The sequence below is a fragment of the Meleagris gallopavo genome, chromosome 1, assembly GCF_000146605.3.
Source record: "Meleagris gallopavo isolate NT-WF06-2002-E0010 breed Aviagen turkey brand Nicholas breeding stock chromosome 1, Turkey_5.1, whole genome shotgun sequence".
Classification (NCBI taxonomy): domain Eukaryota; kingdom Metazoa; phylum Chordata; class Aves; order Galliformes; family Phasianidae; genus Meleagris; species Meleagris gallopavo.
Genome location: NC_015011.2, coordinates 61,615,955 through 61,642,408, shown reverse-complemented (window position 1 = coordinate 61,642,408; position 26,454 = coordinate 61,615,955). Strand labels below are relative to the sequence as shown.

The window sequence follows — 26,454 nt, the reverse complement described above, 5'->3', positions numbered from 1 at the left end:
ATTAAATTTGTTGTTTAAAAAATTAATTACCAGTTTGTTTTCCAGGTCAGGGAGGTACTAGGATGCTTTGAGAGACTAATTCATTATTGTTTATACAGTTCCAAATTCCACATTTGTTTGATCCTATCACTATATTCCATGATTTCATCACCATGATTGTTTGCAGGAAAACCACTCCTATGCAGCATTAGTCAGGCAGACAAAAAGCATTCTAACAGTATTTCAGAAATAGAACCTCTAGTCGTTCAGCCACAAAAGAGTTCTTCAAAAACACATCAGAGTGAGGACACAAGCTAGACTTACACAGAAGTGCAAGAAAGCTGAAGACAACATTAACATGCAATAATGAAGCACTTATCATCAGTTATTTGTAATATTTAGCCCATCACTACTTATGCACATTTCCAGAATCTCCCAGCACCAGTTGCAGCGTGTGTAAGCATTCAGGAGTGGGCAGGGGTGCAGGCCGGGGCTGCCCTGTGCCAGACACCATTGATTCTGGTGGCTCCGCAGCGTGCCCATGGAGGAGCCCACCAGCCACGTGTGGGCACCTTGGTGAAAACACGTATAACAAAGGGCAGAAACTGTCACAGGGAGAGAAGCGAGAAGGGAACAACAGAGAAGTGAGACGGTAGCCAGGTCAGAGCCTGTCAAGGACCCACCCACACTGGGACTAGGGAAACGGCAGGGAGGAAGGAGTGGTAGAGAGAAACTGCTCTGTCCTCCTGCACCACTCGCTGCCTCACTGAACGCATCGAATGCCTGTGGTGCTACTGAGAGGGAAAGAGAGGTGTCTGAAAGAGTGATGGACTGAAATGGAGTCCAGAAAGGGGGGAGGAGAGGTATCTGGAGGGAAGCGGAGCCTGGGAAAGGAAGACAGATGTCTTTCCCCAAGTACTTTTAAAATTTGCCTCTTTTTTTGTTCCCTAGTAATTAAATCTTTATGTTAATTTGCACTAAATTAAGTTAAATTCCCCTTGTCTAGTCTGTTTTAGCAGCGACAGTAATTGGTGAGTGATTTTCCGGCCTTTATTTCAACCAGCAAGCTTGCTCGCTCGTCTCCCTGTTTCCTCCACATCCCACTGGAGCCAGCCCATCACAGTGACACTACAACTGATCGTGGTACAATGCCACAGTAGCATTCTAACCTTTCAGCCGAGTTTCACACGGGTGAAACTTACCATCTATCCCTAAATCCCAGTTAATTTATTATCAAAAGTGCTGCTATTAAGAGAAATACTTCAGTGGGGAAACCAGTACCACATAAATACGCAGACTTTGGCTCACAGACCGATACATCTTTATTTCCCCAAGCTGTGACTGTAAGAGGCCTGAAGATTTAAATTCTAACTGCTTCATAGTTAACACAGCATAAGCTGCAGAGAAAAGATACGTATGTGGAAAATTACCTATGACAAATATTCAAGACACCTACTAGCCACTTGTGAACAAATCTGCCTAAACTGACTAATTAGAGAAAATAACCAACAGCAACAAGGCAGGTTTATATTTCCACAGGTTTGGCATGTGCATGAACCAGCAGTAAAATCATACAGAACTATTTCCGAATTTTCTTTAATAGGTTTATGGTTTGTGAAATAAGAAGCCATGAATAAGACAGAGCAAAATCCCAGCATTAAAGTTTTGCCTGTTTTAACATATACAGGGAGCACTATGAACTTAAGCATGAATTTAACTTTTACATAACCTACAGTTGCTTTTCAAGAGAAGTGGTCTTCATGTACAGTCACACTGCAGGTATGCACACACCATTAAAACTGGAGGTCAAGAATTTTATCAGATTATGTCTCAAAAACACATACAAACATTTTGCAAGTACAGATACACAGAACCACAAAGCAATAGGGGCTGGAAGGCACATCTGGAACTTATCTAATCCAGTGATCTGCTAAAAGCAGGGCAATGAAATCAGTTTGCATAGCAGCTTGCACAATCAAGCTCTGAATGTCTCCAAAATCAGAGGTGCTGAAGAGCCTCTTAGAACATTTAATTAATCTAGTGGTGAAAATGCTGTTTCTCTTCTCCTATAGGTCTCTGAGAATTCTGCCTCCATTTTCTTTACTTTCTCATTAGATAGCTGAAGAACACAATAAGATGCCCTGAGTTATTTTTTTCTCACACTGAACAAAAACAGTTCTTCCAGGCTCCCCTCATATAGTTCCCTAATCACCTTGACTGTCTACTTGACTCACTCTGGAATACCACCATCTTGTTCCATAAAGCTGAAACCTGGATATGGTAGTCCAGACATGGTCTCAAGTGCTGAAAAGAAGTAATAATTGTTTCCTTGAGTCAGCTATTATGCTCTCGCTAATACACAACAGTATAAAGTTGGCCTTCACCACAACAGCACACTGCTGATCCAAGTTCACTTTGATGGACTCATAAGTCCCTCAATAAAAAACTGCTTTGCAGCCTGTCAACTTCAGACTACCTGTGTGTATGGAGTTCTCCGGTTTCATGTGCAGGATTCTGCACTAGCCTTTACCAAACTTTGTGAGGATTTTTCCCATTTTTTTCTGCATTTTAAGGTCCCTCCAAAGAGCACTCCTGTTCTCTGGCATCCCAAGTGTTACCCACAATGTGGCATATGCAAATCTGTGGCATCCTATTACCCAGCTCATTAACACAAACACTAAACAGTACTGACCCAAGTACAGCTCACTGCTATTAACCAGACATCAGTTAGATTTTGTGCTGCTGATGATGACCACCCTTTAAGCCTGGCAAGCTGGGCATATAAGTGCACATATTTGGTGCATTCTTAGCCAAGTGGACAATAGGGATGCCATGGAAGACAGTGTCAGAGGCCTTGCTTAAGTCCAGGTAAACGTCCACTGCATTGCCTTCATCGGGTTAGTCAAGCATGATTTGCTTTTAGTAAAACTATGCAGACAGCTCTCGATCACCATCTTGTCCTTCACATGTTTATATGTGGCTTCTAAAAGGATCTGCTATGTAACTTTTTTTACAGTATCCTCTTTCTTTCTCATCTTGAGGATAGGCATGTTTTTGCCTTTTTACAGTTCAGACAGTGCCAGTTATCCCCCTTATTAGTATTAAAAAGGAAAAAAACAAAAGAGAAAAGGTGATTGCAACATAGAATAAAGTTGGGAATGATACAAGTATGCAAATAAGATACAGATATTTAGCAAGTCGTATATGGTAGGACAACTCACACACTCCTCAATTCTAAATCTCACAATTTCAACGACCTCAAGCAAGGGGGAAGTCAGTGCATATATGCACATTGCATCCACTTACAGATGAGTCAATCTCCCTTCTGCATTCATTCATGCTGATTAAACAAGTATCAATGTCAAAATATCCACTAGCGTGTCAAAGCATTTCATGCAGCACTGACCCTCATGCAAAACAAAGCAATCAGGTAAGGCACTCTTGGCAGGTAGACAGCTAATAAATTTGGCATTAGATGCACAACTTTTGATAAGAACTCTCTCCAGAGATAGGGATTCTACATTTTCTTGACATAAAACGTAGTGGCAGTGGTGTCTATATCTAACATCAGTCCTGGAACAACAGGACTGATGCATACCTAGCTTTGCAGAAGACTATGGATACTATGCCACTAAGACTGCAAGACGCTGGAGAACCAAATAATAGCAAGGAAATACGAAGGGCAGAATACAATCAGCAGCTTCCCTTTCAGTAAGTCATCCCACAAAGGGTATCATCCTCTTGGAAGACAGGCTGGCAATTAAAGAATCTCAGTAAAAATACTTGGTTCTTCAGAGTGGCTGGAGGGAAACACTATGAATTGATAAGCAGCAACCTTGAACAACAGTATTAGCATAACTTTAATTGTTGTACAGCAATAAACATCCTGCAAGTTGAGAGAAATGAATGAATGAATAAATGAATTCCAATATCCGTTGGAGGGGCTTCAGCATCATTAGCAATATCATCATCATGTGCTTGAATTTCAAGTGAGAGATACTCAGAGCTCTTAGAACAGGGACAGAAATCTATATTGGATCTTCTTTCTGGTACTTGAAAACATCATAAATACCCTTTCTCCTGGAGCAGTTGTAGAGCAAAATGTTTTAATTTCTCAAGCAATAGTTGAGGGAAAACTTTCAAATCCCATCTCTTGAAAGAGGTCCCTGAGGGTGGATAACTGAAGGGTCTAAAATTACACAGTACCTTTAAATATTTATAAACACGCTCCCTCACATTATTTACAACAGTAGTTTACTTTATTGAAATAGTCTGTTTCCTAAAACAAGGATTATAAATGAAAATAAATAAAATAAGTGGGGAAAGATGCACACATCTTGGAGATATCAAACTCCTTCTTTATTATAGACAGTTTAGAATTTCTGGCATTTCTGGCATTAAAAATGAATTTCTCAGCAAAAATAAACAACAGTATCTACCTTCAGTGCCAATAAGTGGTATGGCCTCAGTAGTATAGAGAAGGAACAAAGTAGGCTCTTTGAACAGATTCACTAGGCTTTGCAGGGACAGAGCAGATCGCAGGGACAAATATTTAAGCAGGTGCAAACAAGCAATATGCAGAATGGGGTGGGGTTGCAACAGTGTATTTGTGTTTGGGTGTTAGTGGTACAATGAACAACACCAACATGGAGCTAACACTTGAACAAATTAAAGCCTATGAACGCAACAGGAATTCAGAAGCACAGGAGAGAACAATAAAACTTGTACAAACAAGCTGAGCAAAGGAACTGAAACTGCCTACCTACAAACCAATTTCACCAGAATACAGTGAAACCGAAAAGGGACAAATGCAAAGGGAACAAGACGGAGATGAAAAAATACTGATTTAACAATGAGAAAAGCTAATAGATTTTAGTAGATTTTAAATATTTTAAGACAATATTATATTTTAAAATATTTAAACAAATGTGGTATTATAATGTACATGCACATATATACACATATATATTTAGTAGAAAATAAACAGAATGTCAAATTTTGAGAGCGACACTCACAAAGAAAATTAAGAAGCAGAGAATGACTTCAAGGTCTAAAAATAAAAGAGAAGGGGGAAAAAAAAAGAAAGAAGAAAAAGAAGTAGAAAAATACCACAATAACAACATTACAAGGACAGCAGTTCCTGATCAACATCAAGATTCCAAAATCAAACTGAAGGCTGTATCTGGAAAGAAGAAGCATAAGGCATAGCACTTGCAAGGTACATATGCAAACTATCATTTTTATGAGACATTCATAATAAGGAAACTGACTCAATACACATCAAAATTAGTAGTAAAAGATGCAAAAATCAGATTGATTATTATCTATCTACTTCATAAACTTGAACAGTGTTTCTGACAGTATGAATACACTGTGCAGCAGCTATGAGAGGCAGGAGTGAGAAAAATGTGAGAAAAACAGCCTTGCAGTCACCAAGGTCAGTGCAGAAGAAGGGCAGGAGTTGCTCCAGGCATGAAGCAGAAGTTCCCTGCAGCCCAGGAGAGGCAGAACAGGCTGTATCCCTGCAACCTGTGCAGAGGACAAAGCCAGAGCAGACATCCACAACAGAGCTTATGGAGGATCCCACGGCACAGCAGGTGGATGCGCCCTGAATGAAGCTGCAGCCCACGCAGGACCAGGTGCCTGGTAGGAACTGCAGCCCGTGGAGATGAGCCCATACTGGAGTAGGTTTTCTAGTAGGAAATGCAGCCCACAGGGGCCCCAGGGCTGGAACAATCTGTTCCTGAAGGACTGTACTCCATGGAAATGATTCATGCTGAAACTGTTCTTGAAGAATTGCAGCCTGTGAGAAGGATCTGAGTCGGAGCAATTAATGTAGGACTGCACCCTGAGGTACAGACCCCATGCTGGAGCAGGGGAAAAGTGTGAGAGGAGGATGAAGCAGCAAAGATGAAGCATTTGGGATTGACTGCATCCTTCATTATCACTCTGCACCACTTGACAGGGGGAAGTATGAGAGTCAGGAAGGAAGGAATTCCAGCCTGAAAACAAGCTGGGGATAGACGGAAGGCATTTTTTAGTTCTGAATGCTTCACATCTATTTTTAACTGGCAACAAATCAAATTATTTTTCCCCAATCTGAGTCTGTTCTGCCCATGGGAGTAATTGGTGAATGATCTCCCTGGCCTTATTTCAACCCATGAGCTTTCATCTCATTTTCTCTCCTTCCTGACGCGGAGGGGCAGTTACGTTGTAGCTCGGTAAGCATCTGTCAGCCAACCAATCAGCCCACCCCAAGAGGTCATGAAAAAAGAATCTTTAGCTATCCTTGTTCTAATAGCATCAGGACAAAATAAGAAAATTGGCTAGAATATAAAGGTGAATGCAGTTTATCCCATTTGCAATAAATGAAGCACAGTTTGTATCTTCTATGCTGCTCACAGGCTAAAGAGCATGAAGATGACCACAATTTGAATGGGAAGGTTGTGAAATTAGGAAGACAGAAATAAAGTCCACTGAAAATAAGTGAGCAAATCACATCATCTAGACAAAAACAAATCTAAAGACTAACACTGATGTGGGACAAGCTGTCATCTCAGACATACTGTGTGCATTCAGGGGCACTGATAAAGACTTCTTTTCCAGTATCTAGAAATTAAATGCAGTGGTAAGTCAGATAAATCAGCTTACTACAAAAATCAAGTGAGTTAAAATTAGATCTTTATTAAAAGTTATCTTATTAAGATAAAAAAAGTTATACTCATTTGTTTTAAAAAAGGTTTTAGAAATTAATGTTCTCAACATTTAAAATATGAACAAAGACATGCATTTGAAAAATTGTCTAAACTGATAGCAATTGAAGAACTAAAACCTAGATCAATTGTACTCTGAAAAAATAAACTATAAGTTTGTCCTAGAGAAAACCCTTAGGAAACTTGGGAGGCAAGACTACTGAACAAGCTAACATGAAGATGGTCTGACCTGAATTGAAATTGAACGGTAAGCCAGAGGCAGAGTAGCTACAGAACTGCCATGCACGGTGAACACTTTTTTCCAAGTGAAGAAAAAAACACAACAGTAAACCAAAGATCAAGTGACAGCACAAGGCTCAATACACTCATACAGATACATCTACAGGTCAACTAATAATTTAAATGTACTGTCACTCTCTGTATCTTCAGAATAACTTCATCCTTCAGACATATATTTAAAAATAAAAGACAGTCACGAGCATTTGTTCAGTGCTTCGAAACACAAGTTTTTTCATGAAGGTGTTAACACAAAAATCATAAAGACTCTGAGAAAAAAATGCTCCTAATTAAGACATTACACTACATTTATGAAATAAATAAAGAGCTGGAAGACAAAAAAAAACCAAAATGATCTTAAATGAAGGATTTGGAAAGATATGAATTATATTTTTATAAATAACCTTGGATTTGTGGGAATACTGTCAAACATGAAGACGTGAAAGCAGTCTGTACCTAACACACTTGGACTAAGACTCCTCTCATCGCAATCCTCTGCATGATTGATGAAGAATATGAACACAGTGCTAGCAACAGCACACTTTCATTTTGCTTATAACAAGCAAGGTACGGATGCCCTCGGCTGTCAGACCAGAAGAAAACACTCCAGTCGCTGGCATGAGTCTGCAGCAAAGCCTGACACTCTCTTGGCACCAGTGTGTCCAGCGAGATCACATCAGTAAAACTGGAAATGAAATCAAGAAGGTTCCAGTCTCACTGGTACCAGTGCACTCAGTACAGTTCTGGGACGCAATACTTTCGTTGTCTGAAAGTTCACTTAGTACTACTGTATAATATGGAGTGTTTTTCCAGCTGAACTGATATGGGAAGCTCAACTGCTATGGTGCTATGGAAGAACAAAAGATCTAGTGTTACTCTAAAGACTCTAGAACACTTAACTCATAATAGTAACTGCCTCACAGACTAAGAATATCTACTTTCCCCAAAGTTTTTATAATCTTTTTTCTCTCCATCATTTCAAGAAGGTGAACAAAAGATCAACAAGCACTGCTAGGTGGGAGCTGTACACTCCCCTTTCAGTCCCAACCTAGGCTTATTCAAAAACTAAAAGCAAAGACATCTTCCCAAAACAATCACAAGTTTTGTTACCATTTAGAAAAAGACTTGTAGGAAATACATTTACTGGATGTGTTTACGTTTCTTCTGTAACTAAGTATGCTAGTGACTACCACGTGCCTATTAGAAGATATAAAAGAATAAGATTATGGTGAGTTTTCAATGTCTGTTAAATTAGCCATATTACACATATGACAATTAGACATAACTTGACGGTGGTAGACACTGTATACATACTGTACCCCTTCCACATCTTTATGAAACAAGACGAATACAGAAAGTCATGTTCATTTATGAGTTGAACTAAAACCTAAGCATACATAGTGCACTATACAAATCAGTATTCTGAAACTGAATTATGATGGACTAATTCACACTGGAAAGGACAGCAGGACATTTAACCTCCTGCTCAAGGCAGAGTCAGTTATGAGATTACATTAAGTTTCTCAAAATTTTATCCAGATCTTGAAAGCCTCCAAGGTTTTCCATGCATTTGACCAGAACCTTTATTTCGATTGTTTCTCACCCTCCCACTATGCACCACTATGAAGAGCCTGGTTCCATCATCTCAATAACTTCCTCAGTACAGAAAGACTGCTATTAGGTCACCCTAAAGCCTTCTCTTCTCCATGGTACGGAAAGCCTATTCTCTCATCCTCCTTCCCAATTTCCACAGTCTTCAAAAGAAGAAAGAAATGAAACTTCCAGTGGCATCAGCCAGCAATCTCATCACCCTCAGCTTCATAGTGTGGTCTTACAGACTGAATTCTTTCAAGTAATCCCTGATTTGCTGCTCATCCAATTCACTGCCGGTAGCGCTCATAGAATCAAAGACTTGAAAAGATCTGCAAGATCAACCCATCGCCACCATGCCCACTAACCATGTCCATCAGTGCCATATCTACCTTTTTCTTGAACACCTCCAGTGACAGTGACTCTACCAGAGACACTACCTCTCTGGGCAGCCTGTGCCAATGCATCACCACTCCTTCTGAGAAGAGATTCTTCCTAACATCCAACCTGAATCTCCCTTGGCACAACTTGAGGACATTCCCTCTTGTCCTTTTGCTAATTACCTGGGAGAAGAGGCCAACCCCCACCTCACCACAACCTCTTTTCAGGTCATTCTAGAGGTATAAGATCTTCCCTGTGCGTCCTCTTCTCTAGACTGAATAATGCCAGTTTCCTTGGCCGATACTCATAAGACTCATGCTCTAGACCCTTCATTTTGTTGTCCTTCTCTGGACAAACAGCAGGGCTGTTTATAGTGAGGGGCTCAGAACAGAACAGAGTTCTCAAGGCGCAGCCTCAGCAGTACTGAGTACAGAGGGAGGATCATCCCCTGCTCCTGCTGGCTGTACTATTTCTGATACAAGCTAGGATGCCATTGGCCTTCTTGGCCACCTGGGCACACTGCTGGCTCATGTTCTCTGTGAAACCTGGCTCTCACTACAAAGGCCTGCTAGATCTTCCTAAGTACCTCAGCAGACTGGCATAGCACAGAAAGATGCAACATTTTGTTCAGATGTATTATCTCTCTATTTGCATACTGTGGGAGAATGTAGAGAGCCAAGTGGGAAGGTGGAAAAAATTGAGTAATCTGTCTAGGGGATCAACGCTAATCTACATTTCACATTAAAAGTTCCTGAATAAATAAATCCTGCAGGATTTGAGGAGAGCCTTCTTTATTCCCTTTCTCAATGCTCACTCAAGTATGCAAATTTTCAGAAACAGAAGCATATTTTTAGTCAGTTTATAAAATTGAAAAGAAAATTCAGTCGTGATCTCTTACTTCTGTTCCAGACTCTGTCCTGGAAATAGACATTTTAAACATGAAAAAAATGACTTATTGTTAGCAGAAGCAAGATTTATTTTATTCTAAAGTTCATTACAAAACCTGTTTTACAGTAAAAAAAAAAAATTTACAGTTTTCAGGTTATATCCCAATCTTATTTCGCTCAGTTCTGTTGTTTAAGGAACACATTCAGTTGAAAATTAACTGTTTTGGTAAATCACTCTAACCAGAGCACTTCGTATGAAGAAGTATAAAACCAGTACAAGCAAGAGGGGACAGTGATGCCAAGTTAGATTAATGAGAATGGAAATATAGCATTTTAAAAAATCAAATTCCATCCAAGAAGTGCATTAAAAATATGCGCTAAGTTCAGGACTTCCTCATAATTGAGTGGTTTCATACTGAATTGATTCTGCTTTATTCTGCATATGTTGAAATTTTGCTCACATGATTGCAATACCAACTGTTCTTCACTTGTTGCAGAGGCTGAACGGTGCTATTAAAGGGACTAAAGTCATAGTAATAGTAACTACTGATGCTATCCATGAGATGTGGAAATCAAAGATGCATCAAGAACAAGCAGAAAATGACAACTAGTGGGAAATTACTATTAAGACAACAGCTATGTGTTCTTTCATTGTTAGTTTTGTCGTTTTGGTGGTTTTTTCCCCCAGAGAGTTGACTGTCAAAGTGGTGAAACATTTCCCTACAATTTATGATGTTTGAGCTCTACAGCTGCAGACCTGATTGAGAACCATTCAGAAAATGTGTAAATCATTTGCAACTATAAAGTTAACAAAAACTGTGCCTTGAATATGAGGCATTGTAAAAATCTCTATGAAAAATGGGGCCCTTGTTTCCGTGTTAGTCACTTACATATGTAGCTTGGATACATATGTGTGTGTGCCTTAAGGCATAATCTGTTGCAAAAAGAAAAAATACCTGAACTTGTGCAATTTAGATGGTTCTAATATCAGCAGTGATATAAAAACTATTGTGCTACTCATGTCCCAACAGCTTGTTGAACACTAAAGGAAAGAAGAAGGGAATTGTACTTGAGAAACAAGAAGCCATCCCAAAAGAACACAAATCAAGATGTGAAGAACTTCATAAATTAATATATATATATTAACTATCAAGTATTGTACATGAGGCTGTGGTTAATAATTACCACTTCATATAACTGTACACCTCCTATACCTTGTACTTAACATTTTCCTTAGCTTTCTGTTCTCTTGATTTAATGTTGCAGTGTTTAATATCACCTTTCAATGATAGAAACTGACATGACAGGCAGAAGTTGTAAACTCAATTGACAAGTTAATTCAGAATATGTTAATACAGATTAGAAAAAAAGAAGCTTCCTACTGGGAATTGAAATCAGCTTATGACAGTAATAACAGTTTTGTAATTTGAAGAAATACTAATACAGCATTGCTAATTACTTGTACTTCTGGTTAATAAGTTACTGTACAAAGGATGCAAAGTTTAAGTTTGCTAAGTATATATATACACCAGGCAGAACTTCTCCCAGTTACTTTAGGGTTAATAAAAAAAATAAGCCTCCAAAATAAAGTAGTGGTATTCTACCCTTTTAATTATGAAATATCTCACAGCCTTCTATGATTTTCACTACCTAAATTGACAACAACATTTAAAAAAATACAGTATATCCAGTCTCAAAATAAAAAGGAAGAGGAAAATATAAAAATTAATATGACCCATTTTCATGGACTAAATGCTACCTCTGTATTTTTGTAGTCTGCTATTAATGAAATACTTAGCATCCAACCAGATGTGAAAACCAAAAAAAATTAAGGTGTTCAACAGTAAAATCTCATCTCATCCTTTCAATTATATGAAAGTCTATATTGCATAGGGACCCATTCTGTTACTGATACGCTACTAAAAATTAATATCTTCCCTTAGATTTGATTAACAAAATTAACTGTTCCTCTTGCTTGATCACTGTTGCTTGATATACGTTAACTGTGCAGGACAGACAAAGGTCAACACTTTCAAGAAAATAATAAAAGATGTATTGCTTCAAATCTAAGCTAAGAATACTACTGAACTCCTACAAATACAAGTCTGAAGAGCTGACAGCTCTTAATATATCCAAGTACCTTATAAAGAAGGAGGTGGTTTTGCTTTCTAATGGTTAGCACCGAGAACAAAACTTCTCCCATATCTCAGCTATAGCAACCACTAACTGCATGATTTTTAATAATCATATTATATCTAACCTGATTTAATGGTTTGGAAATATTTTATAATCTGCATTTATTGACAGAAATAACACACATCTTCCCAAGTACAGAAATGTTTAATTCATAAGCATTTAAGTTCCTTCGGAAGCTCACGCATTAGAAATTGTCCAAATGTGATCTTATCCACAGCAGCCTTCTATTTTGCAGCAGAGACATTGTTTGAAAGATCCTCAGAAAGTCCCTATTTGTCATGTGTTGGTTGATTTCACACAACAGTATCGGTGCATCCAAACTGAATATGTATCAGAGGAAACTAAAAGAGCAGCTCTGCTTGAGATGCACAACACTCTAATCCCCAATGCCAAAATGAACTGCGTATCTTTGGTTTGGATAGCACAAAAATCACATGTGCAGGAGGAACGCTTGGTTCACTTGGGCAAGTCAGGAGTTTAAACAGCACATATACAAAGGGGTCCCAGCACTAGCTACTATCTATCCATAATAATGTCTTACTGCACCAAATAGCTGCGTTAACATTCAACCTGTGAAGTACAGATCTACTTTTTCCAGATCAGCCTTCAAAGGCTGTCTAGCATGCAATACTTCACAAAGAAATATTAACATGCGTATTAGCTGTAAATGAAAGTGAATTAAAGATTTCTTCCAAGGTTCTCAGTCTTTCAGATTAAAGAAGTCTGACATGAAACACTATAAAGAGTTAATTAACAAAAAAGTGGGGCTAAATATGAATTCATGACAATTCTCACATAGAAAAGGAGACAGACATCAGACCTAAAACATATACAGATTTGAGCTTATTCAGCCAAATGGAAAGGAGAGGAATCATTCCTGAATAAGCACATGATAAATTAATTTACAGTTTTGAAAGGTTAATCTTCAATGCCTCCCCAGCTTTAGCAAAAAGTAAAAGCTTTTCCTGGATAGAAATGCTAACTTGGAGCCTTCCTTAAATAGCACACAGGACTTCGAATCTTATCTGTAGGAGAATGCGGAGACAGAATGTAATGAGAGCACAATCATCAAACCTGCTCAAGTATTATACGTTAAGTGCAAAGTTCTGCTTTGAAGCTAAATTATAAAGTCTTCAGTGAATTTAACCAGAAAGATCAAAAAATAAGTCAGGTTTTGTAAGAGTAATTAGAAGACATGCTATTTCCAACTATAATGGCTCATAAAGCAGTAACTGTGGGACAACCAGTACAATAGTACAATCTTGCTAGTATGTTACACAACTGCAAAGAGCAGAGACCCCTGGAATCACATACAGATCAGTCTGAGCACATAGCAGCACCCATGTTCATTTCAATTCTTTGGTCAAGTATGCGCACAGAATATGAATCATGGCCAAAGTATACTTAGTAAAATTTTTCTTACTGTTTCTCAAAACCACGTGCTAGCTCAAAAATTAAGTCACTGTTACAAAAAGTTTGAATCAATTCATTTTATTGCAAAGGTAATTTTTTTTATTTCTTTTCTTCCATAATACAGCACTGAGGATAATTCCATTTTTGAATCTTTCCACATTGTGAATGATGGGAACAGGTCCAAATACTCTCTGCCAAGAGGATCACCAAATGGTTGAGTGCTTCACTCCTCTCATAAGAAATGGTGTTGACTGCACATAAATAACACACTATTTACTTTCTAATATGAAAGTATACCTGTGCTTCCTTAGAAAGGTTCCTCCTTTGAGTAACTAGGCTTACAGACCTATCAAAATGGTTACACATTAACACGCTCACAACCATATTGCCAAACCTGATCCATCAGATACCACCTGAAGGAGAAAGCCTTAAAAACTCTCATCCAAATAAAAGCACAATGAGTTTGATTTTACTCAACTGATCAACAGGCTAAAAAAACTGTGAAATTCCCCTATTCTGAGAAAACCTCGTGGGCTCCCATTTGTATGAGGGCTGCTTTGAAAGTAATGTCACGACGTTAGAGGTGAATATTGGTGATATGGTAGTAGAGGGTGAACCTTCCCACCAGTATTCTATTACATGTTGTTGCTGTGCGACTGGTAGCAACAGAAGGGCAGTCTGACAGAATGGAGACTGACATGAAAGTGCGTATGAGGCAGAGGTGTGGAACTGAAGTCCTCCATGCAGAAAAAATTGCACCCATTAATTGACACTTGCTGAACGTACATGGAAACCAAGCAGTGGATGTGAGCATAGTGAGGTGGTGGGCGTTGCATTTTCAGCGGGGGTGAAAGCAGGCCGCCACTGCCGCTGCAGAATTTTTCAATTTATTTATTTTATGAGCACAGCATGTAGTCTCTTGTTCATTGCTGGTGAAAATGCACAGCTAACAGCTATGTTGAAAAACAGTGTTTTGTAGTTGAGAACTTGCTCTACCAGTGTTATTGTGTTCTTTGTATCTGTTGTTGTTTCCACAAAAATAAATAGGAGGCATTACTTTCAGAGTCACCTATGTACAGCTACTCTGGATTAACTGTTAATTCCCAGAAGCAAATATATCAATTAATTTTAATGCACAAATGAAAGATTCCATAAATGCACATATCTTTGTTATACTAATCCAAAACACACAAAGATTGCCATATTTGGTCGATATAAAGAATTTTCTTGATTTTTACCAATGTTCTCTCCTGGAATTCTTCTATCCTTCCTCATCAGGGTAACTAAGTGGTAGTATAAGAAGCACTCCAAAAACTTGACACTGTGTTCTAATCTATTACTATGCTGGTACCTGGTAAACACACAACAATGTTATTAGTACTTTTAAACTAAACAGAGTCAAATAATAAATATTCCAATGATCATATTCTCCACGTTTATTCATACAAAAGAGATAAGCCAGATAATTCCTAAGATTCCAGCCCAGGGCGCATAGCATTTCCCAATAATGACCTAATTAAAAGCTTTTACTATTAGGCTGTTTTTTCATTTGTACCCACTTCTTTTTTCTAGGAGACTTCTGGGATTCAACATTTCACCAAAAAGCACTAATCCTCAGCTTAAAGCTTCTGCTATCCTCTGCATAGCTGCATTCCTGTCATTCAACAAATGCTGAAACTCTTCCCATACAAGCCAAAAATCACTTCTATGGACTTTATATGTACATTTTCAGTTGATGCAAAACGCAAATCAGTAGCTTAGTCTTAATGTAAACTGAGGGATTTCTTGTGGATCAAATGAAAACCTGTGTTCCAGAGGACTTCCACAGAGTAAACTCTAACCTTAGAAAAGATAGGAGCAAATCATGTAAATGCTTATTCACTCTTTTTAAGCCTATAATGCAAATTTTTCTTCTGTAGAAGAGAAAAAAAACTCCAGGTCCCTTTCCTTTTGCTTATAGGAGATACCTTCTGGCTCTGAAAAGCAGAAAAAGTAACTTCACTTTGTAGCCTCTGGCAAGATAGGGCTGAGCAGAGTCATGATATAGAAACCTTCTATCATAAAAAACTATCGTAAGCCCAGTGAAAGTTTCTAGCCCAAGCTACAGAAACATGACCATTCTTAAAGACTGCTTTTGACATCAATCTACTGCTTCCTTAGATCAGATCTAACCCATGTACCGACTACCAAAAATTGACATCATCTGCAATAAGCTTTATTTTCCAGACAAGTTGGACTTTCTTAGCTCTGCTGCTTTTGACATTTGTAACATTGCTAGTAAAAGCTTAAGAGCTTTGGTACAATCCTCCACATCCTTTAGTAAATCAAATGTTTAGCATTACATGTTTCAATTTCTCAAAAAACGATGCAGCCGTAAGAATAGACCTCATGAAGGCTTACAGCTGTGGGACTCCATGCTGGAACAGGCTGCATGGCTATCTTGTCTCACTAATGAGAAAAGCTCTTGTATTCCTGAGTTACTTACGTTGATTCAAGTTTTGTTTCTGTTGATCTGAGAACTGGCATTCAGTTATACTGTGGAAAATCTAATGTATACATCTGTAAAATATTTGTGCATCATGCACCTGTCATTATTTTGGCATAATTATATATATGCTTTCTTTTTCCACAGTGAGAAGTATATACTTATCAAGTTATATGATGTTAGATGCTTCCGTGAAACTTCTGTATGCTTTTCATTACATTTTGCAAACAAATTCATCCACTCATGGATTCTTAAGACAAAGCCAATTTTGAACGCTTCTTGCCCTAATGTCCATTACAGTAACTCAGTAGCTGCACAATACCCATCAAACAAACAAGGAGTACAAACATGCATTTTCTTCTGCATATGCAGAATCCTTCATAGACTACAGCAACCTCCAACATCACTGAAGCAGGAGAAAAACATGAGGCTATCATGATGGAAAGCCCTTGTAAAGTTTTAATATGAAAAGACAATACATAATCACTCGTATATATAACATGGGACATGGTTACCTTCAATATCAGGTCTTGTTAAACCTGAGATGACAACTCTTGTCAGTACAGCTCTTTAAAGACAATATGCTACAACACAAACATTTGTTTTAAAAGCTTTTCCTTTCCCTCTCTCCAGTCAAAAATAAGCCTCTGGTATTTGGGGCATGATTCCACTGAAGAAAAAAAAAAACAACAAAAAACCACCAACAACCTATCAATCAAGATTCTTCCAAGGGAAAAGAGTACATAAGGCTCACCGTACTGTGTTACAGAAGGTAGGACTTGCTTCCCACCACCATCCCACGTCCCCTCCTTAAATGCCAGAAGTAAACTAGGGAAGAAATAGATCCTGTATACTGTACCTAGAGGAAAAAAAAATCCATTTCTGAACAATGCTGACTTGGCTTAATCTCAGAAAGAAGCGACCAAAGAGAAGAGAAATGCATGGTCCTTTACTCCTTGAAACTCACATCAGCACATAATTGAAGACTCTCTCAAAAGTCACCAACCCTGACTATCTGACAAAAAAGATCAAAAATCCATAAACTTAAAAAAGCATTGCTTTCTCATGTAGAAATCTGCAAGAAAACCTATGTAAAAAAAAAAAAAATCCGTAAAATATTAAAATGGCAAATGAGTATTCAGTGATGTGCCTACTTCTTCAAAGAGCTTCTCGAAAGAACATGAAGACAAAGTATTTGTTGGCCATGAAAGAACATAACTGTATTCAGTTTCAATTCAGATACCAGTGAGGCATAGTTAATTTTGGACTACCATTCATTATTTGCTTGTTTTTCCAAAGCTAAGGCTGCCTCCCAGTTTCAAATGAGGCAGGGTTGTAAGGGGCAGAAAAAGAAGGGAAGAAGCAGGAAAAGATTGCGCTGTAGAAAAACAAAGGGATAGCAACACACTACAGAACCTCAGAACAATGCAAATACACAGCAGACGTTAACAAAGCACCTTTTTAGAAAAATGGAGTTTACTCTCAACTTATCTGCTATATTTGCAAAGCATTGACAAAGATCTTTCTATTGAACGGTTGACCTCCATTATTTCCTCCCTTTCTACTCCTTTCCCAAAAAAGATGTCTTCACTGTATTATATACAAGATTAGAAAAGTCATCATCCCCATGAACCAGTCTTTGTATACTTTCAATGAGCTGCCTGAGATTGCTGAGAAACTACATATTCCTTTTAAGTTGCTTTTGATGTTGTGGAATCAAGTTCTGGAAGAACCTAAATGCCTCTGAACAGCTGCTTACCCTTGTTCACGTATAGTATTTATATTCCAGAACACTGACAACAGTCACTGGATTTTAAAAGAAAACCACACAGAGATGCAGGCAGCATAGAACAAGGGTTCAGGCATTTTCCTGAGTTTCAAAGGAATTCCTGACCAGTAGCTCCTACTCAAAGAAGAGTCAAAGAAATCCACTGCACACATAGTTAAGTCATTTAAAAACAGTAAAAAAAAAAAAAGAAAAAGAAAATAGTAACACATATAGCAATTTTTTAACAGTTGGTATATAGATGAGTAAGAATTTTTAACACAGGAAGAAGCTATCAAAAAGCTTATTTTTACCAGTGATAGTATATTGCTTGGCATTCCAGTTTACAAAAGAAGTTGCTAAAATTAAGCTAAAGTCAATCACATAGTATTTATTGCTGTAGCTGTTATACATTGCTCTGATTTCTCCTGCAATGGTCACTGGAAGCACTTTCAATAGGAGTTCCGTGCCAGTACTTCTGCATGTGATTAAGCTGATTTTAATGAGCACACACATGCAATAAGAAGAGTATATTATGCTTTAAATTATTTTTATTTATTATTAAATAATTTATAAATTTATTATTAAATAATTAAAAGTCTATGAATCTAAGATGACTTTCTTAATGGAGATCAATTGAAAAAAAATAAATTCAAATCATCATGAAAATTCTTCAAATATTGATTTAGATATTGATAATCAATCCTTCCATGTTTGTTTTTTTTTAATTTATTTTCTTTATGATTTAAATGTAAGCCACCGCACTGCAGTTGCAAACCAAAGTGATACACTCAGTTAATCTCAATCAGGTCAAAAGGTTTTGGTGCTCAGTGCTCAAAGGTTATAAAAAGAAAATAATGCTGTAATTCCTATAGATAGACAAGGAAAATAGACCAAGTCTTTAAAAGCAGAAGTGACTGTACAGAGCAATACAGCAAGGTTGAGCTGTAAAGCATTTTGACAACAAAAAGGAAAAATTTATCAAATGTTTTTTTTGGTGACTTGGTATGAATTCCTTAACTCTATTAGAGTTTTACAAATCTGTACATGCTACCTACCTCTCATGGCTGTTAATAACCAAGTATTTCTGCTCTTCGGTCTAAGGTAGCATGCAATCACTAGGCAAGTCACTTTGATAGAAAAAAACTGATATCAACATAGAATGAAACTAACAGTGCTTTTTCCTTGTATTTTGTTCACTATAAAAGGTGACTGTGGTCTTTCTGAGAGGATCCAATGCAAATCTGTAAATTCTGTGTAAAAATATTGTTATATGGATCTTGTGGGTCATGAAAAGTTTTGCCAAGGGCTTTCTTTTCAAGGTATAGTACTTATTATCTTCAGGGAGAAAAAAAACAAAAAACAATGAACAAAAGATCCCATTGAGATCAGCTTTCCTGCTGAGGCTAAAGTGGCATTTCAGAGCATTTTTTTCCAATTACTAATTCAGACAGCTAGCATTACTATACTTGATAACTTATCCAATGCAGTAATCGCTTCTGGAGTACAGAAATGTCACTACTAAACTCTTTTGCTCTCCACCCTTTGTCTGAAAATGTATATATGAGATGTATTTATCTAAAAGACAAAAAAACTTCTCTGTCTTATCAATGTCTCAAGCACTGCACGGATTGCTAATAGGATCTTTAGATACCTACTTTGAAGGGGGAAAAAACCATTCCTTTTATCTAAGTTTAGTAATGTGGTTCACTCAGCAGTCATCTTCAGGTCTGTAAGATTTCCTAATATCACCAAACAGGGGAAAAAGAAGAGGAAAAAAGCTCAACTTAGATTTTTGGCCTTGGAGGCATACACGAAGACTGGCCTCTGTAATCTTAGTAGCGCTTAAACTCTTTTTCCATGGACTAGCATTTCCATTAGAAACATTTCTCTCTTTTCTACTTAAATCAATACCATGTGGTAAAAGATAGACACACAAGAACACTAGATTTAGTACTAGGAAGCTATAACAGCAGTGCAAGACCTTTACTAAAATGAAATATATATGACGCAGCAAGAGCACAGAGCTTCTCCCATCAGCTCCCACTATTCCATTGCTCACTGAGTGACTAGTAGGAAGCTTGATCTGCTCTAAACCAGGGCCTTACACAGTTTCAAGTTATGCAGCGCATATTTTAGAAAGAAAGAGACCTAAGGAAAAAATGAGCAACTCAAATACCGGAATTGACATAATACCAAGAAAAGACAACGGCTCCCAAAGAAATTCAGTAAGTCAGATAAAATTCAGAACCATACGTACTGAATGGTGGAATAACACGCTGGAAACCTCACTAGTTAGGGAGTGATGTCTGAACAGCCTCGTTACACAGCAGATAAAGAATTTCAAAGCAAAGTGCAGAACAGTTTGCTATGTGGAACACAAAGTAATCCCTCTCCCAGCTCCATAGCAAAAAGCACACAGAAACTACTAAGAAATTCACCATTACCAGAGATGCAACCCATTTTAATAAATACTTCTTTTAAATTGGTAGTATTCCACTAACGGATCAAATAGGGACCAACTGTTCAGCTTGTGCTACAGCTTACAGCAACTCAAGAGTGATTCTACCTCAATAAGAAACAGGAGAAAAGGAGCAGTAGGGAGCTTTGATAAGCAGCAGAAGTCTTAGTTTCTTTCCTTACAGAATTACAAAGAGGCAGAACACAGAAGGTCCATCTCCTGGGAGACTGCAAGTCAATTTCTGAAGTCACTACTCAGTGCTGCAGCTTGATAAATGCCTCAGATACTAAGCACTCCTCAGGAGATAGCTTGGAGTTACTCTAAAAAAGAAGCAAGTTATTATGTCATGTTTCAACCAAATAAAGATAGAGCGAGTCTTACAGCTGGCAGTGTTCTACAGAATTGACAGATCTGCCACAGAAAAAAAGTGTTTAAGTGTAACATCATAGGTTATAGATAATGAATTTTAGCAATGATGATGGAATTGCATATGATGCAAATAAAGATCCACTAAAGGGGAGAAAGTCTGGTTAATAACCAACTCAAGAATGGTACTACTATTAGAATGATAAAGTATTAGAACAATCCACTTTTAAAAAAAATATATAATTAAAGCAAAAAAAAGAGCGGAGATGGAAGAATTAATATAATATTCAGGTGAAGACTTTACTGTTTAGGAGTTCTGCCAGTATCACAGCAGCATCACATTTAAAAGGCTAACGCACAGACAACTACGTTAAAGTAAGTGAAACATCCCTTCCATGCTACTGTGAAATGGCCACTTCTGACAGTGAAAACACAATCATGGAGGTCTGGAGAAGAGCGCTGATGAACTGCTGGAGACATCAGTCACACTCTTCCATCCCAATAAAGCAGAACGTTCTTCAAGCACTTACCCCATGTAAGGTGAAATACTTTTCAGAAATATTTTCTTGGTTAAACTCCCTCACTCAGACATTCAAAACCTCTAACCACAAAAAGGCCACAAAAATACATCAAAGTAGAAAGATGTTTTCAGCAGTACCGCACTAGTACAGCCAAAACACAATTCAGATTTGAAACCCAGATCAGACAGTGTGGTAAATTTCAGTACAGGGTGGCAGACATCCAATTTGCATTGCTCTCATTATTTTTATGGACAACCACCTTGGCATACGCAAAGTTTCAACTGAGAGGAGTTCCTTTTTCTAACTCCATGCAGTCCATCGTGGTCCAGTTTTTAATGAAACCGTCAGCCAAAAATACTCACCATCTTTCCTTCATTCTTCTGGCTTCTAAAGAAGACATTTTCAGGTAAACTTTAAACCCCACTCACGCCAAAAAAAGAGAAAATCTGTTCCAGTCAGAGAAATGTAATTCTTACTGAAGTGTGCTAAGGAGAACAAGTCTGTGCCAAAACCAAACTCCTGTTTATTGACTCCATCAGTTCCTCCTTGCACACGCCTGCTAATCTTTGAGAAGTCATCTGCGCTCTGCTTCTGCCTTCTTGCTAAGTGTAATTGGATAACTAATCCATACCACACTGCAAACTACTCTATTTTTCCATGACTCTATGTTAACTAGGGGAATACTTTCCACTTCATGTTCTGAGCTCTTCAGAATGAGATGAGGAGGATGTTCCCCATGTACCAAAAGACAGGATTTTCTGGCACTTCAGCAACAAACTATTAAAGAATGAAGAAAAATTCAGCTTATGTTACACTCCACAGCTGTTAATATTTGCACAGAGTAGCTGATGAATACAGCTGTACTGCATCACAACTGAAACCATCACCACTGTGCAAGGCTAAGCCTTTCCAACCCATGTGAGAACTATTTACTCCTGGATGCATGCGCACTACATTTTCAATATTAAATCCCAGACAGTCCTGCTAACTATTTGCACCAAAATAAACATAACTGCACCAGGACACATAGTGTACTCTTTAGTCTTCCTATTTGTTTTACTTTATTTTTTCTCCAAAAGGAGATTATTCAGCCTTTATTCAGCCTGGAAAATTTCTTGGAAATCAGCAAGGTATACTCCAATAATCAACATCTATTTGCAGACATTCCCAAGACACAGGTAAGAAAACTCAAGGACACCAAAGCACATTGCACAGGATACTGAGGTAGTGATCAACCATTGCTCATTTTTTTTTACACATTTTTAACAACTTCCAGAATTTAGAGACAATTCAGTCAAAGCTGAGGTGACAAGAATAGTAAAACAAACAAATCAATAAATAAATCCAATCAGGGACAATCAAGCATGCAAGGAGGAATAAAGAGCCAAGATCACAGCCAAAGAGATTGAGATGACTATCAGATAATAGGATGAGTCAGCCCGCACCTTGGCTCCATGAATCTAGTCAATTTTAAACAATGCATTTGGCCTTAGCTAAACTTAATCTACAGCACAAGTCCTGCCCATGCCAGAAGGCTTTTATTAAAGTGATGTGCTGAAATACCGGTATTGAGATCTGAAATACCAGTTCCTGCAGGTACGCTGAAAGACAATATAGTAGGAATATATTAACCTCATTTTAGAAGAAGGTAGGGGGAGGGTAATGAAGATATTTCAGGTCCACCAACAAATCAGAGAAGTCCCTTGTTCAGTGTCTAAACAGAAAAGCCTGTTTAATTACTGCAAATCCTATTAAACTGATTTTCATTATAACAGCTGAAGTGACCAATTCCAACAGGGTATAGAAGACATAATGAATTCAGAGTTTAATTAGGACACACTGTTAGCTAACTATAATCTATTAATTAGCATTCTTAGTTTTTACTGCTCATTGCAATAATACCCTTTTACTTTTAAATTGCACCCTTCTTTTTTTGGACCGAAGTTATACAATTCTACCAGTGTGATAGTAATTATAGTGATTGCCCAGAAAACAGCCGCCTGGAAGTATCTGTAAATGTTTAATTAGGGGATAAAGGAAAGACACGCACAAAAAAACTCTCAGATAGAGAAATCACTGTTCTCAAATCTATACATATTCAGTAACCACTTACTCCATTCTAAACCACACATTCATTGTATTTCTGCTTCCAGATTACCACAGCATCCTCAGCTGTCAAAATTCACAAAAATACTGTCACATTTAAAAACATTCCCTTTCTCTTCAGTATGAAAACAGAACTTTAAAAGCACAAGGAGAGAACTGGGCAATTTAAATACTCACCTTCTGCTGAAAAATAAACAGCACCAAAAAGCTGAGTGAATGGCATTTTGTGTTTTCATTATACTAGCACTGTACCAGTGTCTTGGTTTGGACTGGGATAGAGTTTAATTTTCCTCATAGTAGCTGGTACAACGCTATGTTTTGGATTTTGGATGAAAAAAGTAATGTTACACTCGTGTTTTACTTGTAACTGAGCAGTGTTTACACTAAGTCAGTGACTTATGAGCTTCTTGGGCTGCCCTGCCAGCAAGAAGGCTGGGGATCCACAAGAAGCTGAAAAGGCACAGAATCAGGTCAGCAGACCTAAACTGGTCAAAAGGACATCTTGTACCACGTGGTGTCATGCTGAACAATAAAATGGGAAGGAGTTGCATGGAGGGGGGCAACCACTGCTCAGCCCCTGGCTAGTCATCAAACTGAGTGGTGAGCAATCGTGTTGTGCATCTTTTGTTTTTCTGTTGTTGTTTGTTCCTTTTCTTCTTTTTTCTTCTATTTGTTTCTTATTAAAAAGTATCTTTGTATCAACTCACATATTCTCACATTTTCACCTTTTTCAATTCTTCCCCTGGCCCACTGAGAGGAAAGTTAGCAAACAGCTGAATGGTATCTATCTGCTTGCCAGATGAAACCACAGCAACCAGCATAGCTGAATTTTTCACTAGATTACTCCTTCTAAGGAAATACTGCTCTTATAATAAAATGATTTCACTTTAAGTTTTTTTACTCTAAAAAGACATGAAAATGAATATAAAATATCATACATTGTCAAATCGCACTTTGCAACACTACCATTCAGTAAGAATACAGCTATAAAACTGAATAAATTGATTAAATTATTTCATGCTAGTTCAAAAAAAAGCAACTTGCCTCATTACTACTTTTTAAGAACTTTACTAAGTTCTTAAGAAGGTGAAAAGAAAGCCTCAAGACTGCTTCAGTGTAGCAGAGTATCACTAACCAAAAGGAATCTACTACTTAAGTAGTACATGTTACCTGAAAATAGTACATAATGTGTTAAGTACTGGTAGTACTATTTGTTTCCTCCAGCTTCCTTCATCTTCCCAACAGAAACAAAAAAAAGGCCTGCTTAAAATAGTAAATATACCTGAGAATATTTTGAGTTGAGAACAACTCAAAAAAAAACAAAACAAAACAAAACAAAAAAAAAAAATCCTACAAATGAGTGCTTTATGATAGTTGTATAAGAACACAAGCACTGCTTATGACAAAAGAAAATATGAGCGGGTATTAGACAGAAGTACTTCCATGTAGCCAAGAACACAGTTTACACGTTTGTGAAAGTTGTAGGTCTGGAGGATTTAACCAGAGCTCTAAACTAAGACCAGTGCCATATGAACTTTGTTTTACTGGCAATCTATCAACATCCAGCAGCAGTTCAGTTGTATTTGGGGTCAGCAGTTAGTACATTCTGCATCTCAAGAGAACAATTCTGGAATTAAGCACTATACAAATAATGATCATGAGTGGCATAAAAGAGTTGCAAATTGGAATCGAGTAGTGAACAACAGTCCCCGAAAATAAGTGGAAAAAAAAAAGAACAGAAAATTTAAAAAATCGTAAGGAAAAACACACACTGAAGAGGAGGCTTACAAGTCTGATAAGAAACACTTAAAAAGATGAAAACTACTTATTCGTACCAATTACCTAAAGGGAGCCTACAGACAGGAGGGGAATCAACTCTTTGAAAAAGGAGATAACAGCAGGACAAGGGGAAATGGTTTTAAGCTGAAGGAGGGAAGACTGAGGTTGGATGTCAGGGGGAAGTTCTTTACTATGAGAGAGTGGTGAGGTGCTGAAACAGGCTGCCCAGAGAGGCTGTGGATGCCCCGTCCCTGGAGGTGTTCAAGGCCAGGTTGGATGGGGTCCTGGGCAGCCTGGTCTAGTATTAAATGGGGAGGTTGGTGGCCCTGCCTGCAGCAGCACGGGTTGGAGATTCACGATCCTTGAGGGACCTTCCAACCTGGGCCATTCTGTGATTCTGTGATATCTGGGAAAAGCACTAAAATAATTTAAATAAATGTGATACGCAAGCTAATTAAACTCATTTAATCACACTACTGCACTAACACAACAGTAACGTCAGATAACAAACCTGGTTTTCTTCTTGCAAAACTCTATACTGTTCCTTCCAAATGGTGATTTTTGAAGCTTCATCTTTCCTCAGAGCTCTTTCTTTTTTCAGCTCAGGACTCCAGAAGGTCTTGATGCTGTTCATGGAAGAACTCAGCTTGCTTTCTTTCACCTCCACATCCTTGCGAAGCAGATCGTTTTCCCTTAATACTTCTTTGAGTTGTGTCTGCAGATCCATGATTGTGTTATCCCTGGCCTGGCGAAGTGAGTGAGGCACAGTGGACGCCATACTCACCGGAGGAAGATGGTGCTCTCCAAACGCGATAGTATCACTGGCAACTCCACTACTGGCAATGTTAGGGCTGCTACCCATTGCAGTCATCCTAACACCATAAGGCAGCCGCCCCCCAGACCGGCCCAAAGTCATGGTGCTTTTTGGGGTGTCTGCACCGACGTTCTCATGGTCACTTAGATACATAGGGCCAGACGTAGCATAGGCAGCGTTTAAGGACTGAATATTTTCCATAGAAAGGGTTTTCCCACTGCCGCCCCCAGTACTGCTGCCAGAACTGCCTCCAGTGCTGTTGGTTCGACGATGGCCCAAGCGTGGTGACCGTGGCAGCCTTGGTGAACGCCCTGGACTCTGGTTGCTTGGCTCAGCCTTGCCAACTGACCGAGCACTTCCATACATGATTAAGCTGGTGGTGTGAGGCAATTAGACAGGCATAAATTAGGAATGAGAGAAATCCCGTGAAGCTCTTCAGTGTTTGTAAGTCAGCTTAAGGCCAATCAGAATTCGTAACAGATCCAGTTGTCCATCTTTAAAGTCACATGCTCACAATGTCCAGGACCACATCTGTATCAAGAAAAATAACATATTAACAATCTAGTTTATTCCAGAATATTTTGTCCCATATTAATAATAAAAGAATAAAAGCATATTCTACTGCCACTTTATTTCTCCAGCATTTTTTTGGTTCCCACTCACAAACAGCAATATTATTTAAATTCTAATATTTGAACTCAAAAAGTTCTACTCCTGTTTGT

General features: G+C 38.1%; 2 protein-coding genes across 3 annotated transcripts in view; both read right to left on the bottom strand.

The window, feature by feature from the left end:
* WNK1 (WNK lysine deficient protein kinase 1) overlaps positions 1–26,098 on the bottom strand; it is an 87,995-nt gene extending 61,897 nt beyond the window's left edge. The window contains exon 1 of the mRNA XM_031553308.1: positions 25,430–26,098. Coding sequence (XP_031409168.1) covers positions 25,430–26,098 — 669 coding nt within the window. The remainder of the gene's footprint in view (positions 1–25,429) is intronic.
* LOC100542571 (zinc finger protein OZF-like) overlaps positions 1–26,454 on the bottom strand; it is a 1,148,434-nt gene that overhangs the window by 628,984 nt on the left and 492,996 nt on the right. The gene's annotated exons all lie outside the window — the stretch shown is intronic.